At 59.5% G+C, this 15,840-nt stretch overlaps 1 protein-coding gene across 1 annotated transcript; it reads right to left on the bottom strand.

Annotated features, from left to right (window-relative positions):
• Positions 1-204: 204 nt before the first annotated feature.
• On the bottom strand, positions 205-13,878 carry DEGS2 (delta 4-desaturase, sphingolipid 2). The gene is made up of 3 exons (XM_003832853.5): positions 13,469-13,878; positions 2,761-3,503; positions 205-693 (listed from the first exon to the last, which is right to left on the bottom strand). The coding sequence occupies exons 1-3, from the start codon at positions 13,836-13,838 to the stop codon at positions 547-549; spliced, it is 1,260 nt and encodes a 419-aa protein (XP_003832901.3). The 5' UTR covers positions 13,839-13,878; the 3' UTR covers positions 205-546.
• Positions 13,879-15,840: the final 1,962 nt, after the last annotated feature.

The following is a 15,840-nucleotide window of genomic DNA, read 5'->3' on the forward strand; positions in this document are numbered from 1 at the left end:
CACCACAGTGGCAGGCCCTGAGGGAGCACTGCCAGCAGCAGCCACCGTCCCACAAAGAGCCAGGAGTGCATGGCAGGACCTGGGCCTGGCCTGGACGAAGCGGCACTCAGGCCTCAAGCTCCACCCATCGGGGCGGCCCAGCGCCCCATTCCCTGGGGCCAGGCTCAAGCCCAGACCACCCCCTCAGAAGCACAATCCATGGGCTGTGAAACAAACGCCGGGTTTAATGTAGGGCACAGGCACCCCAGAGAAGTCAGCTCCGTGGGAACCGTGGGCTCAGAGCACCCAGGTCATGGTGGGGCAGGGCCAGGCCTCACCTGGGGAGGCCCAGAAAGGGAGGGCCACACTCAAGGTCCAGGGCAAGTCCACGTGCAGACGGAGCCCTGCAGCCCACACTGCTGTTGCCAGGTGTGGCTGCGCGGGACAGTCCTCGGGGACAAGGGCAGCAGTCCAGAGCACAGGAAGGAAATATAGCTTCTCAGTGCTGGGGTGCAAGGCTGAGGGGCCGATGGGGGACAATGGCCACCACCAGGAGGCAGCCCGGGCTCACAGACCATCTTTTGCCAGCCTGTACACCCGCTTCACCCTGGCATAGGGCCCCAGGGAGTCCTCAAACACAAAATCCCAGAGCACCTTCACCCAGGAGTGGTGCTGCGGCAGGTGGTCGTAGTACTCGGGCGCGATCTTCCGCACCTGTAGAGAGGAGGGCGGGGCTCAGGGGCTGGTTCTCCTCGGGGCCGCACCCGCGAGCACACACGCACACACCTGAGCACACGCGGTGGGCATGCACACGCATATGCATGTACGAACATGTTTGCGCGCGCGCACACCCACACACACACATGGGTGTACATAATGCAAACACACCGTCGCCTCTGGGGTGCCCATGTCCAGCTTGGCCAAACACAAGGCCACCCCTCTGGTCCTCCCTGCCAACCACCACTTCCTGGGTGCCCAGAAGGCTGGCGCTGGCTGCTGGAGGGCCTGGTGGCCTGAACTGCGCCCAGAACGCTGTGGCAGAGGCACCCACGGGCTCAGCTTAGAGCGCCTGCCCCAAGTGGCAGTTGCAGAATTCATTGCACCACTCCACTCGGCCCCGCCTTCTGACCCGGCAGACCCCACTGCTGGGGGGGGGGGGGGTTCTCCCGCAGCGCCTGCGCAGTGCTGAGTGCCCGCCTGAGTCCTGCCAGGCCACAGTGTCACACCCATGCATCTCAGCCCTGTGACCCGCCAACCTTGGCCTCAGCCAGCCTCACTGCTTGTCATGTTCCAAGGGCCTCTTGAGCACCTGCTGTCCCCTCCAGCCTTTGCTCTACACAGACACCCCCACCAACTCCCTCCAGGAAGTGCTCCCAGCTTCAGCGCCCGCAACTGCGCCACCACCACGCCGCCCCACTGCTCAACGGCATGCAGCCTTGGCCCAGCTCCCATCACAGGGATGCCCTCCCTGCCCCCCCCCACCCGGATGCCTTTCCTGCCCCCTCTTTGCCCTGTCACCTCCTAAGGATGCTCTCAGGACGCAGGGAGCCTGGCCGCAAAACCAGGACAGCGGGGCCAGCACCAGGCACCCAGAGCCTCTCACTTTGCTCAGGAAAGGTAAAGGCTCGTGGCTCACGGCAGGCACTCTTGCCAACTTGCTCTGCCATCTCCTGAGGCGGGCACCTCTCCCCTCCGCCCCGTCACCTCCTGAGGCGGGCACCTCTCCCCCTGTGCCTCTGCCTTATCTATACAACAGGGATAATGGATGAGGAGGCAGCTGCCTCCTGGGCTGTGGTGAAGTTCAAGTGAGATGGTCCCTGGTGCAGAGCACCGCCTTGGTACTGCCAGCCGGAATGGAGGGCACAGGCCACGGCCCAGGCTTGGAATTTGGTCTGATTCCAGAGTCACACGGGCCACGGTGCACACGCATACAGGGACGTGTGCACAAACAGCTGCACAACCAGGTAAATACATAACCACACACAGATGCGTGTGCGCACACCCAGGCACACATGCAAATGCCTGCGCACGTGGGCAGGCACCCACACATAATCACAGGGCAAACATGCTCACACATAGACACGTGCACACCCCGGTGCACACAGAGGCGTGCGCTCAGGCGCTCCAACACCTCCCCAGTGCCACCTCCTCCCGCCCCCTTTGCCACAGGTAACTCCAGCTCTTTCCAGGCAGCCAGAGGCTACCAAGGCACAGGCTGGCAATGGCTGAGGGATGGCTCCTCCTCCCCCTTCCCCTTCCTCCTTTCTCATTCAGAAATTCTCCAGCTCCCAGTCTCCTAAGGCAAAGATGCCCATACCTGGGGCTTCCACTCCCCATCAGCTCTGCCCAAGCCCCTTGGGCTGCGAAGGGCAAGGCCCACCCTGTCCTCTCTGGCCCCTGGAGGGTCACAGGGCAATGACAAGGAATGAGCAGGAAAAGAGCCTGCAGACGGGAAGGATGGTGCTTCCCGTGCAGTGTTGCTAATGCTGCCCCTCTTCAAGGAAGACACCCTGTCAGTATCATGGCGGCATCAAGCAGCCTGGACTGTGAAATGCCTCTCAGACCCCACCTCCCTGAATTTGCTTCAGCCTCCAGCAGAGGACTCGCCTGTGTTGTGTGGCCTTTCCTCCTGCCCTGGGGACAAGTGCAAGTGGCCATGCCATGACTAGCACAAAAAGGGAGAGGCTGCTGGGCATGGCCCAAGGCCCTTCCAGGGCCCCCACCTCCTCCGATGGCTGTGCAGCCCTGCCCCGCCGCAGCCCTGCCACCCCAGCCACATACCAGCGGCAGGTTGTAGCCCGGGATGCTGGGGAAGTCGTGGTGCTCCACGTGGTAGCCCACATTGAAGGTGATCCAGTTGAGAGGCCCATAGTAGGAGTAGGTCTCGTGGCCCTTGAGGAACATGTAGTGCTCGGCCACAAAGTGGCCCGAGATGGGGTGCAGGCCCAGGCCCAGGAAGGAGCTGGCCAGCAGGTAGACCACGGGCTTGAGCCCCCAGAGGGCAAAGATGGCCAGGTCGGCCGCCAGCTGCACCAGCGTGTTGAGCACCTCCATGCGGGTCACAGCCTTGGGGTGGACGCAGAGCGGCCGCAGCGAGTAGAAGAAGGGCTGCAGCACCAGCCAGAGCAGCTTGCGGGCGGGCGTGCAGAAGAACCAACCCTCCAGACGCGTGGGCACGTCCACGTCCAGCCCGTCGCCGCCCAGGTAGCGGTGGTGGTCCACGTGGTACTTCTTGAAGGAGGCGGCGTAGGGCACACCCACGGGCAGGTTGGCGAACACGGCCAGCCAGCGGTTGCGCGCCGCACAGCCCGTGCCGAAGGCCGCGTTGTGTGAGATGTCGTGGATGGCCAGCGTCAGCGAGTGGTTCACGCAGCCACCAAAGGCGTAGGCCCAGAACAGCAGCCAGCGCCAGGCCAGCCCACGCACCAGCCAGCAGGCCAGCATCTGCACCAGCACCAGCACCAGCACCGCCCACTTGAGGCGCGGGTCTGGCCGCATCAGGGCCTTGATGGCCGGGTACTTGGCTGCAAGGAAGACAGGGAGGTATGAGGCCCTGCTCGGTGGGGCTGCACCCCGCCCTCCTCCGCTCCCACTGCAGTGGCCGAGGGGTGAGAAGGTGGGAGTGGCCAGCAAACCTCGCTGGTCCCTTTGCCCCTGCACACAGGCCCTGTCCCTCGAGGGCCCTCTGGCCCCCACCCTGGCCGAGCCTCATCCCACCAGACTCAGAGGGCAGGACTCCAGCAGGGGCACATGTGGCCCACGCAGGCAGATGAGCCCTGCTGCTCCCCGAGCCAGGCCTCATCCCAGCTTGTTCCCACCCAGCAGGTCTGGGCCAGCGAGGACGATTCAGAGGCTGTGCCTCGGTGCTGTCTGTGTACTCAAGCACACGGGGGGCCTCAGCCAGGAGGTGGGGGCCCAGCGCCCGCAGCAAAGTGGTCCCAGGCAGGGAAGCAATGTCTCCTGTCAGGCAGGGCAAGGAGGACCTGCTGGCAGCTCCCACTCAGGAAGGCTCTGGCCCAGGCGCAGGGCCAAGGAAGTCGCATGCAAAGTCCCCTTTGTGTGTCTGTATGTAGGCTGAGACCGCAGGTCCGAAGGCACCACTGCCCACTGCCTCCCTCTTACCCAGGGACGCTCCTGCCCCCAGGGCAGTAGCCAACCCGCCTGGGGGCCGGCCAGCTCCAGCCCCACTCCCACCCCAACACCCCCCCCCCCCGCCCTGCCCCCATTCCACAGGCAACCAGCCGCTGCTTCCCCTTGGAAGGAGACCAAACCTCGGGGCAAGAGGGAGGGGCAGGCCACACCTGTGCCAGGTGAGCCACAAGCAGGCAGCTCTGGGGAGGGCCAGCCCAGGCCTCCAGCTTTTGGGTGCAGGCAAGCATCAGCCACTTCTGCACCCCTCAGAGGTGAGAGCCATGACAGAGCCTGGCAGCCCTGACCTTGGAGAATGGGCCTCACTTTCCCCATCTGCTGAACAAAGATGCTAAGTTCTGCCTACGTGGTGCGCCCTCAGGGTCCCTCCCTGTGCCCGGTGCAGCCACCTTTCAGGGAGCCCCTCAGGGTCCCTCCCTGTGCCCTGCGCAGCCGCCTTTCAGGGAGCCCCTCAGGGTCCCTCCCTGTGCCCTGTGCAGCCACCTTTCAGGGAGCCCCTCAGGGTCCCTCCCTGTGCCCTGTGCAGCCGACTTTCAGGGAGCCCCGTGCCCTTCCTGCTTTCCTCAGCACCTCCTAGGACTCAGCTGCCCCTCCAAGCCCCAGCCTTCCCTCGGGGGCCCCACTGTGGACCACTGGAGAGAGGAGAAACCTGCACACACAAGGACAGCAGTGCCCACCCTACCAGCCCCTCACCCGGCCCCAGCTATGGGCTGGTCCTATCTCCCATGGGTGTGCTGGGGCCTCCGGAGCCACTGGGACCCCAGAAACAGGCACTGGGCTGGCCCATCCAACAGGCATGCCCCTAAGTCCCCTCTGAGTGGACTCTGGGCTGTTTCCAGTGTGGCACATCTGGCAAGAGGCCTAGTGCAGGCAGGTCCCAACAAGCCTCAGGGGCCCAACCCCAGCCATCACCTGGCCAATAGCAGGGGCCCACCAGCCTGCATCTTCCCATCTGGGAAATGGGGACGCCATTCCTCTATGCCCGTCAGGCTGTGGAGTGGCCAGCACATTAGTCTGAGCCCTGGGGGTGCCAGCACTCAGTAGGCACAAGCTGGTACTATTGTCATTAAAGGAAGTGCTCTGATCTAAGAGGAAAAGCTGGTCTTGGGGCGATGGCCTGGCCCTGGCTTGTTTCAACAAGAGCAGGCCCAAAGCTTGCAGGCTTGGGAGCCACCAACTGGAAGTAACTAAAAACTGAGCAGTGCACGAGGCAGCTGAGCACGGGCAGCACAGGGCGCGACTCAAGGAGAGAACAGATGCAGGGAGCCCCAGGTCACCTCACCTGCCTGCAGGCACCTGCTGGACTGCAGCACGTGGCTGAGGGACCCCCAAGGAGCTGAACGAGCAGAGAATGGCACTCAGGGAGCCCGAGACACCCACACTGCAGGTACAGGGGGCTCCTGCCAAAGGCCTGAGGCCCAGAGAAGCTTTGCTGGAGCAGGAGCTCCATGACAGTTCTGAAAACAGCAGCTGCTGGAGCTTTGCACCCAAGGAGTTCCAGAGGTGGCACAGGCTGGGAGTCCCAACCCACTGGGCAGAAAGGCCTCACTGAACACCCCAGCCTCCAGTGGGCCCCCCGGAAGCCCTTTCTTAGGAGTGGGTCTACTCTGCACCCACCCAAGGTCAGTTGACTGACTCCTTGACAGGAGAAAACAACCCACGCTTTTTGCAAAGATTGCAAAGATCTACCATCTTCAGCTCCAGAGCGCCCAGGTCCCTGGGGGAGTGGGAGTGGGGACGTGCCAGGAACACTCGGGACCACGCCATGCAGACTGGATGTGCAAGAGAGGGTCGTGGCTGAGGTCACCCTGGGTACGGTCAGGATGGAGTAGTAACTGAAGCCAGGGCTTGGAGGTGGTCAGCTGCCAGGGGTCACAGAGGTTCAGGGACAAGAAGAGAGAGCAGGTGTCCCTCGACTTAGCCAGGTCATGGTGTCTCAGGAGCCATTCCGGCACAGCCCGAGGCAAGGCAAGGGTGAGATGAGGTAGCGAGGGTGGGTCTGCCTAGGGCATGGGGCAGGGAGGGCAACAGGAAGGCACCAGAGGACAGCAGGATGGGAAGGAGATGCCAGGGTGGGCATCATGGAGATGCCGTGGTGGGCATCATGGAGAAGGCAAGGGGCACTGAAGCTGGGTGCCAAGGTGACTCAGGAACTCCTCGAGAGCTATGGAGCATTATTTCTGGGTGTCTGTCAAGGTGTTTCCAGACTGGCAGAGGGTAAGTGGACTGAGTGAGGAAGGCCCGCCCACAATGTGGGCCAGCACCATCCAATCAGCTAGGGCCCCGATAGAACAAAAAGGCAGAGACAAGGGTCTCCCTCCTGTCTTTCCCTCCCTCTCTCCTCCCATCCTTCTCTACTTCTCCCACCGCTTCCCTCTCTTGGAGCTGCAACACACGCTTCTCTAGTCCTTGGATATCAAAACTCCAGCCTTTGGACTCCAGGAACTACACCAGCACCCTCCACCCTCCGCCTGCTTTCAGGCCTTCAATATCATACTGAGGGTTCCACCATCGAGTTCCCTGGTTCTGAGGCCCTCAGACTCAGACTGAACCACGCTACCCCTACTGCCACCCCTGGGTCTCCAGCTTGCAGACAGTCTGTCATGGGACTTTACAGCCTCCATAATCACATGAGCCAATTCCCCTAATAAATCCCCTCTTCGAATGGATGGATGGATGGAAGGAAAGAAGGAAGGGAGGGAGGGAGGGAAAGGGAAGGAAGGAAGGAAGGAAGGAAGATAGGAAGATAGGAAGATAGAAAGATAGATAGATAGATAGATAGATAGATATATCGATTGATCCAGGCATGGTGGCTTACATTGTAATCTCAGCACTTTGGGAGGCTGAGGCAGGAGGTTTCCTTGAGCCCAGGAGGTCAGGATCAGCCTGGGCAATATAGCAAGGCCTTATTATGCAAAAAGTTTAAAAATCAGCCAGGTGTGGTGGTGTGTGCCTGTGGTCCCAGCTATTTGGGAGGCTGAGGTGGGAAGATCGCTTGAGCCCAGGAGTTCGGGGCTGCAGTGAGCCGCAATTGCACCACTGCACTCCAGCCTGGGCGACAGTAATGGCAAAAACATAGATAGATAGATAGATAGATAGATAGATAGATAGATAGATAGATAGATAGTAGATGTGAGAGATAGATACATAGATCCTATCAGTTCTGTCTCTCTGGAGAACACTAATACAGGGCCTCTTCCAGGGCCTCAAAGAAAGGGGGACAGGGAGAATGGGTGGGGCTGGGGAGTGGGAGTCAATGGGTTCCATGGCCTTGGGCCCCATCTTCTCTGGGCCACAAGAGAGGGGGAAAGCCCAAGGCAGAGAAGGACAGGGAGAGACACAGCTCCCTGGCAGCCCCATGAGGAATTGCAGGCCTGCATGGGCTGTGGCTAGACACCCAAACCTGGCCCAGCCTGGGAGCTCTGTCCTGCTGTGGGCACTCAGCTGACCTCAGGTGTGACTCTGCCCTTCCACACCTCCAGCCTGGATGGCAGGAGAAGCTGGGCAACACATGTGCCTTGAGGGCTCTCTGCTCCGTGGGGCAGCACAGAGCCCGACGTGCACAGCCACCTGGAACCAAGATACACAGACCCACACAGACGGTTTCCAGCAGCGGCCCCAGGTGAGGCACGAGGCATCTGGGCAGGTGGCCATGAACAACAGCTGTTGCTAGAAGTCACCCTGTCCAGGCAGGACTCAGGAAGGGTCTGAGGTCAAGGGAGGTGCAAAGAAGGGCCCACCAAGGTGCAACAAGGCTGACCGAGCCAAGACTTGAACTCAGGACCCCCGACTCCAGGCCTGCACAATGGTGAGCAAGGCCCCGATGTGGACTCAGACTCCATCAGCACCGATCTAGTGCTTGGCTACACTGCCACAGAGCACCCAGAGAAAATTCTGGATCAGGTCTGGGCGCAGTGGCTCACACCTGTAATCCCAGCACTTTGGGAGGCTGAGACGGGCAGATCACTTGAGGTCAGGAGTTCAAAACCAGCCTGGCCAACATGGTGAAACCCCGTCTCTACTAAAAATACAAAAATTAGCTGGACAAGGTGGCGTGCGCCTGTAGTTCCAGCTACTTAGGAGGCTGAGGCAGGAGAATTGCTTGAACCTGGGAGACAGAGGTTGCAGTGAGCCAAAATCACACCACTGGACTCCAGCCTGGAAACAAAGCGTCTCAAAAAAAAGAAAGAAAGAAAGAAAAAATCATGGATCAGGCTCAGTCAAACTCCTGTGTGCCCTTGGGCAAGCCCCTGTCCCTCTCTGGACCTGTCTCCTCAGTCTCCATCTGTAAGGCATCTGCTCTGACAGCCTCTGTGGCTGGGAGCCCATGGAGGTGGGGTCTTCCCTAGGGGCCTATGGGGAAGAAGGGGCAGCAGATGCCAAGGTGTGAAACGTCTGCACACTTATACCAGTTAGCAGGCTCACTCATAAAATGCCAGAGGGCAGAGCCAGAGGCAGGGCCTGCTGAAGGGAGGCCAGCCCAAAGCCCCCTGCACCCACAGGACAGTTGCATCACCCTGGTGCGACTCTGATGGGTTACAGCCTTTGCCCAGAAATGCTCCTGACAAATCTGCTGAGCCATTGAGCAGAGGGACTGCATCAGAAACAGGCAGCCAGGCCAGAGAGGCTGCTGTACCCTTGCCTCCAAGAGTAGCAGAGACAGGGCCCCCCACCACGCCACACCCCTACTCCCAGTCACAGGCCACTCCACCCCTGCCCCTCCTGACTAGCTGGCAATAAAGTCACTTTTGTCTTGTCCCCAGCAGGGCTCCCAAAAGCAAAGGGGCCTCTTATCTCTTCCACACTGGGCCCCAGTGAGCCCCCAAGCCCTGGCTCTGGCAACATCTAGGGAGACCTGCTATATCACCTTCCCAGGGAGGCCAAATGCCATCATATGACAGTCACTCACTGGCCACATGGGAGGTGCCTGTCACTGCCCATCATCCCTCCAACATTCCACCTCTGCCGCCACCTGCTTCCCAGCTCCCTGTTCCACCACAAACCTGCTCAGGGTTGACGATGCCACCTGGTGGCCACAGCAGGAAATGCTTCCATACAACGTGGCCTTTTCCCCACCCATCCACAGCTGAGTAACCTGACCTGGGACAAGCCTCTCCTCACAAAGGCAGCAAAGCCCTCCTAATCCCCTCCTTCCTAAACTTCTTCCTCCCAGCCCTGGCCTAATGCTCTGGGAAGCCACCTACCCACAGCTTCCATCCCTGCCACCTGAGGTTTTGTGCCAAGAGACAAGCCTGACCCTGTCCAGTGTGGGAGGCACCCTGGGACCTAGTTGGATCTGGAAAGTGTGGCAAGTGTCCACCTTCTCACCAGCCGCTCACTAAACCTGCCTTTCATTTCCAGTGACAAATATATACTGAAGGTCTGGGAGCAGCCAGGCCCCGGTACGTTACAGAGATGGGGCTACCCTGCAGCCGGGCAGCTCTGTGGCTGGGAGATGGAGCCCCAAGATCCCCTTGTGGCTCTGGCAGTTTGGTCCTGGATTTTACCAGTTACCACTGACAGAGCCCCAGCCCCGGCCTTTCTGAAGCAAATAATCCAGCAACAGCCAGCAGTTTTGCTTCCGGGATTTCCTCTTTTGTTTTTCTTTATTTGAATTTTTGTATTACCATGTGTGCCCTGCTTTCATAATTTAAAAACAAACAAAATTACAAAGCTATTCATTTTCAAAAAAAAAACAAACCCAGAGCTTGCCTCTTACTCCACCGGCCACGCCTGGCTGGGTCTCTGATGGGGCCAGTCTCGCTGGCTCCGGTCCTGCCCTTTCAGGTCAAGGAGCCTCAGCCCTGGCCTAGGAGACCCCACTTTCTTAGGAAGTTATGTTCTAGGGAGCATGTCCCCCTCCCAGGCAGGAGCTGGAGACGGACTTTGGCCCCAACCCACAGAGCTCCTGGATCCAGCTCTTTGCAAGGACTTCCTGGATTCTGACTGTCAGATTATGATCTTTATTGAACATCCCTGGGCACCCAGGAGCTTGGCATAGGCTGCAGGAGCCAGCTGGGTGGGGCAGGAGGCTGCCTGAGCACCAGCCTGGCCTGTGTGTTCCCCGGCAAGTTGCTTCCCCTCTCTCAGCCTCACTCCTGCCTCTTCTATAAAGAGATGCTGGCAGTTACACAGAGCATTTCTCCAAGGCCTGGGAATAGCATAGGCATGGAGGAAGCAGAGAGTATTCCCTGTCCTTAGGGAAACGACAGCCCTTGCCAGGTCTCTGAGACGTTAATCATTATCATCGCAGCTGATACTCATCGAGTCCTGGAATAAGCACTTTACATGTCACCTCGTTTAATCTGCACAGCAGCCCCATTAGGAAGGTATGATTTATTAACCCCTTTTCATTTGCCCAGGCCCCAACTCCTTCATCTGTTTACAGACTCACCCGTGGCTAATAAGTGGGTGTCAGGGTCCTTGCCAGGGGTTCAGCTCCACAGCCAAGCTCTTGAACTGTGCCCCAAAGAGCCCAGAGCCCAGAGGGCTTGGAGCCATGGAGGGGAACCCAGAGGAGGGGTCCCCATCCAGCTGGGCCAGGTCTGGGAGCAGTGGAGGGGCTTTCTGCAGGAGGTGGGACTGAACTGAGCGAGCAAGGGTAAGCAAGACAGAGCCTGGCAGAGCAGGGAGGAGGGACATTCACCTGGGGAACAGCTTGTGCCGGGGAGGGAGGGAATGGCACATTCCAAATTTATTAGCTGAAAACAACAGGTGGAAAGGAAGCCCCTGCTTCCTCCCTGCAGGAAAGGGAGCGTGGACCAAGCTGGAGAGCCCGCCCTGAGGACTTGTGCTCCCCAAGCCCTGGCCCCAGGTGCCTCTCCCTTTTCCAAGTCTTTCAACCTTCCTAGCCACCACCTCCAGAAAGCCTCCTGGATTGGTTCCAGGGCCTGTGGCTTCCCTCTTTAGAGAGAGCTCCTTCCCCATGTCCTGGAGGGCCAGGTACCACCCCGGGCACCTTCCCAGCCGAGGTATCATCTCATCCTCACACCTACTCTGCCTGGTAGGACGACTGCCCATTTTGCAGATTGGGAAAGTGAGGCCACAGCCCAGAGTGTCTGGATCCCTCCAGGTGGCCCTGAGGTAGGCCCAGCTCCTATTCTATGGATATGAGCTCCTAGGGACCAGGACACTGGCTGCCATGTGCCTCCTGCCTTTTCCACATGGGGCCAGATACCCAATGAGTCCTGTGAAGTGAAGCTGGGGATAGCCAGGGGAGGGGACAGAAATGCAAACAGGGCCAAGGAGGCCCCTGCTCCAGCCTCAGCCCCACCTCAGACCTGCTGAGGGGCAGTAGCCAGGACACCTGCCCTGTTCACATGATGAGCAGGGAGGGAGGGTCAGATGACCCCCAAGGTTCCTCCCAGCCCTCCCCAGGAGTTCCACAGCATACGGGAGGCAGCTACCACTGCTGGGACCAGACGATGCTGGGCTGCAGCTCACCTCCCAGGAGAAACCACAGCAGTCACAAACCCACATAGAGGCTTCCAGCTCCCAAGGCCCCAGTTACCCCGGGATGCAGTCACAGGCTAGCCACCCAATGTATCTTGGGTTTCAAACATTTAAAAGTCATGGTATCTCAGTATGCTGCCATGGGATTAAAAAAAGAGGAAGAAAGAAAAAGTTGGCTGGGTGCAGTGGCTCACACCTGTAATCCCAACAGTTTGGGAGGCAGAGGCGGGTGAATCACCTGAGGTCACGAGTTTGAGACCAGCCTAGCCAACATGGTGAAACCCCATCTCTACTACAAATACAAAATTAGCCGGGTGTGGTGGCAGGTGCCTGTAATCCCACCTACTCAGAAGGCTGAGGCAGGAGAATCGCTTGAACCTGGGAGGCGGAGGTTGCGGTGAGTGGAGATCGCATCACTGCACTCCGGTCTGGGTGACAAAGCAAGACTTCATCTCAAAAAAAAAAAAAAAAAAGGTTGTTCAGGCCAGGTGTGGTGGCTCGTGGCTCATGCCTGTAGTCCCAACACTTTGGGAGGCTGAGATGGGTGGATCCCTCGAGCTCGGAAGTTTGAGACCAGCCTGGGCAACATGGCAAGACCCTGTTTCTAGTAAAAATACAAAAAAATAGCCGGGCATAGTGGTACACACCTGCAGTCTCAACTACTCAGGAGGCTGAGGTAGGAGGATCAGTTGAGCCCAGTGGGGAGAGGTTGCAGTGAGCTAAGATCGCGCCTAGCCAACATGGTGAAACTCCATCTCTACTACAAATACAAAAATTAGCCGGGTGTGGTGGCAGGTGCTTGTAATCCCAGCTACTCAGAAGGCTGAGGCAGGAGAATCGCTTGAACCTGGGAGGCGGGGGTCGCAGTGAGCCGAGATCGCGAGACTCTGTCTCTAAATAAATAAATTAATTAAATTAAATAAAACGCCCGATTAAAATGTGAAACCTCCATCAAATAAGTGCAAATTAAAGCCACAGTGAAATGGTATTGTTTCCCCAATCTGACTGAAGATTACAAAGTGTGGCAACGCGCGGTGCTGACTTAGGCAGGGTTGCGTCCCGCGTGGGAGCGGGAGGGGCGGGCCTGTCTCAGCCTGTGGCGATTTGGTGGCATCTGGCAAAAGCCACTCTCCAGACGCAGGCCCTTTAACCCCGTAAGCCCTGGCCAAGGACGACTCACCGGGGCCACCTTGCTTGTGGGTTGGATGGGGCCTCTGGCATGAACGAGTGACTCCGAGTGGGTAAAGATGCCCTCCTCGCAGAGGACACGAAGCAACAAGGAAAACAGCCACCACGTAATAAGCGACATGCCAGAATAGAAGGATTCTTTAGTACAATCTTTGCTTTTTTCAAAGAAAACACGCGCGCCTCTCATTCGCGTTTGCTCCCTTCCCGGCGCTCATCCGCCCTGAACTCCAGCCTGGGGCGCCCGTGGCCGCGGGACCCAGGGGCTCTGAGCGCAGCAGGCGCCCAGTGACTGCGGGTGGAGGCCCCGCGGCGCGCAAGCTGCCTCCGCGCCAGGGAGCGCGTGCGCCTCGTAGTGCGTCCCGGGGCCGCCCCTGCGCCCTCGCGTCCCAGCATCCCAGAGCCCCGGCCCTGGCCCCGGGAGTGGCTCGCGAGGAACAGCTGGGACGCGCTCCCTGGCGCTCGGACCCGTACTGGGGTCCTCGGAATCCTCAGGTCCCAGGGAGTTTCAGACCCGGCCAGGGTGGGGGACCCTCGGGGAGCCGGCCGGGGACCCCGGGGAGGGGAGCGGCAATGGCGGAACGCCCACTGGAATTTGGGCCAGAGCTGGAGCGGCCCGTCTGGGCTCGACCCCACGACGCGACTCCAGACGGGCCAACGGGGCGGTCCCCACCGGGGGGGAGGGGGCCCGCGCCGCGCTCACCCAGTATCTCCTTGCGCCGCTGCGTGTGCGGCTGGTCGGTGTAGACCCACTCGAAGTCGTTGCGGCTCGCGCTGTTGCCCATGGTGGGGCGGGAGGCGCCGTCCGGAGCGCGGCCGGCTCGGCTCTGCTGCACCTGTCGCGGCGGCCGCGGCGCGGAACCAGCTCTGATTAGGGCGGTGGCGGGGCGGGGGCGGGGTCCCGGCGGGGCGGGGCCAGGTGCGCCAGGCTTGGGGCGGGGCACCTCTGGCTGGGAGGGGCGACCGGGCCCCGGCGCTCTCCAGACCCCGGCGGGTAGCTGGCGCTTTGGGAACCTCAGTTGCCTCGGTTGGAAATGGGGCTCCCCGGCAGGACCGAGGTGGCCGCGTGCCATCTGCGCGAGTCCCTGGGTCCCTCGATGCGCGGGGGCGGCTGCTGCCACCGCGGCCTCCCACCGGCTCTGCGCGCCCCGCCCACCCGCGGGCAGCCGTCGGGTTTTTACCCCGGCCCGTTCTCTCCGCAGCCCCGACCCGCTCGCGGGCACGCCCCTGTGGCTCGCGCCGCCCTTGCCCCACGGAGGAGCGGCTGGCAGGATAGGGGGACTGCGGAGGATCGGCGTGGAATGGATGCGACGGTGCCAGTAAACAGGCGCTGAGGAAAGGTTGGTGCAGCAATCCTCCCTTCCTCCACCCGGCCCTTTCACCAATAATGCAAAGGGGAGATAATGCGTCTGCAGCAACCTCACAGGGATGAGTCAGACCCACTCCTGCCTTCAGGGAACTTGAGTTCTGGATGGGGACACAGGTACAGAAGTGGCTGTTATGATTCAGGGTGATACGTGCCATGACACAGGTAGGCCCTGAAGCAGCTAGGATCCAGTAGAAGGGACTTTTGCATTGGGCCTTGAGGGGTGGGTAGGAGTTCAACAGCTAGAAAAGGGAAAGGCATTGGTGCTAGGGGGAACAGCAGATGCAAACGCTTGGAAACAAGGAAGAACCTGAATGTTCTCAAATGGAAAGTCTAGTTTTGGGGAGGTAAGGGCACAGGGCCCCTCATCTTCACCCTCTCAGTGATGCCTCTGTTCCTTCTCCCACTCCCTTGGAGTTTTGGAGGGTGGACCGGCTGTGCCTGTGGGCCAGAGCCTGGCCTCGGCTGGCAGTTGCCTGGGAGCTGACTGACACATCAGCCAGCGCTGCCACAGGCTCGCACATAGTGAGGGCGTGCTTCTGTGCGTCCCATGGAAGTCCATGGCCCGGGGTTTGGTACACTTGGCAGGCCTTCCTTAGCTCAGGGCCAAAGGCAGTCCTGAGTGAGCCAGGAAGGAAGGCATGGGTGTCCTGCGGCCGCCAGCCACCATCCCCTGAATTAGCCATGGGAAAGGTGGACACAGAGGCCAGATTTTCCATCAGCAGGGGGACCCACATGCCACCATGGCCATCACCCCTTGCCACACCCAGCAGGCCTCCCGGCCCAGCTGGCACCCTTGGGAGAAGACTCATTGCTCCCAGGGCAGCCTGCTCTGTTCCCAGCCAGAAGGGTCCTCAGAAGCCATCCCACCAGCCATCACTTTACAGATCAGGAGACTGAGGCCCAGAGATGAGGAGCACCTTGCCTGAGGCACAGAGGAATTAACAGCAAGGCTGGGGCATGACTTTGGCCCCTGACCTTTGAATTAAAAAGCTTCCAAAATCAGAGCCTTCGCCCCTGTGTTGAATTCCGTGAGATCTGCCGCCCTGAGCCCCAGCTCCACCCTCAGGACAACACCAAGCCTGCCAGTTCCCTCTGCCCCAGGCCACCGCCTATCCAGAGGAAACTCACCAAGGCCCTCATTTTCCAGATGAGGAAACTGAGGCCAGAGAGGGGACAAGTCAGAGGACATGCTGAAGAAGACCTGGGAGTGGAACAGACACCCAGGATGCATGAAATCAAGTCTGATGCCCTTGCCAAGTGCTCCCCAAGTCCCTGGGGAGCCAGAAACCCAGCTTCACGGTGTTGACGAGCCAGGAGCACATACTGTTGCGTCCCCACCCTGTCCGTTGTCCCAGAAATGACAGAAAATACATTTTCGTTTGTAATGTGGTGTCTTGAATGGGATCCTGGAGCAGAAAAAGGACATTAGGTAAAGCTAAGGAAAGCCTAGTAAAGCTGGACCATAGTTAATCATAGTGTATCAATATTGGTCCATCAAAAGCAACAAATGCACCATATTATAAGATATTAAAATAAAGGAAACTGGGTGTGGCATATATGTGAACATTCTAAACTATCATCACAGTTTTTCTGTAAATATAAAGCTGTTCTGAAAAATAAAGTTTATGGCCAGGCATGGTGGCTCACGCCTGTAATCCCAGCACTTTGGGATGCCGAGGCGGGTGGATTATCTGAGGTCAGGACTT

The sequence above is a fragment of the Pan paniscus genome, chromosome 15, assembly GCF_029289425.2.
Source record: "Pan paniscus chromosome 15, NHGRI_mPanPan1-v2.0_pri, whole genome shotgun sequence".
In the NCBI taxonomy this organism is placed as follows: domain Eukaryota; kingdom Metazoa; phylum Chordata; class Mammalia; order Primates; family Hominidae; genus Pan; species Pan paniscus.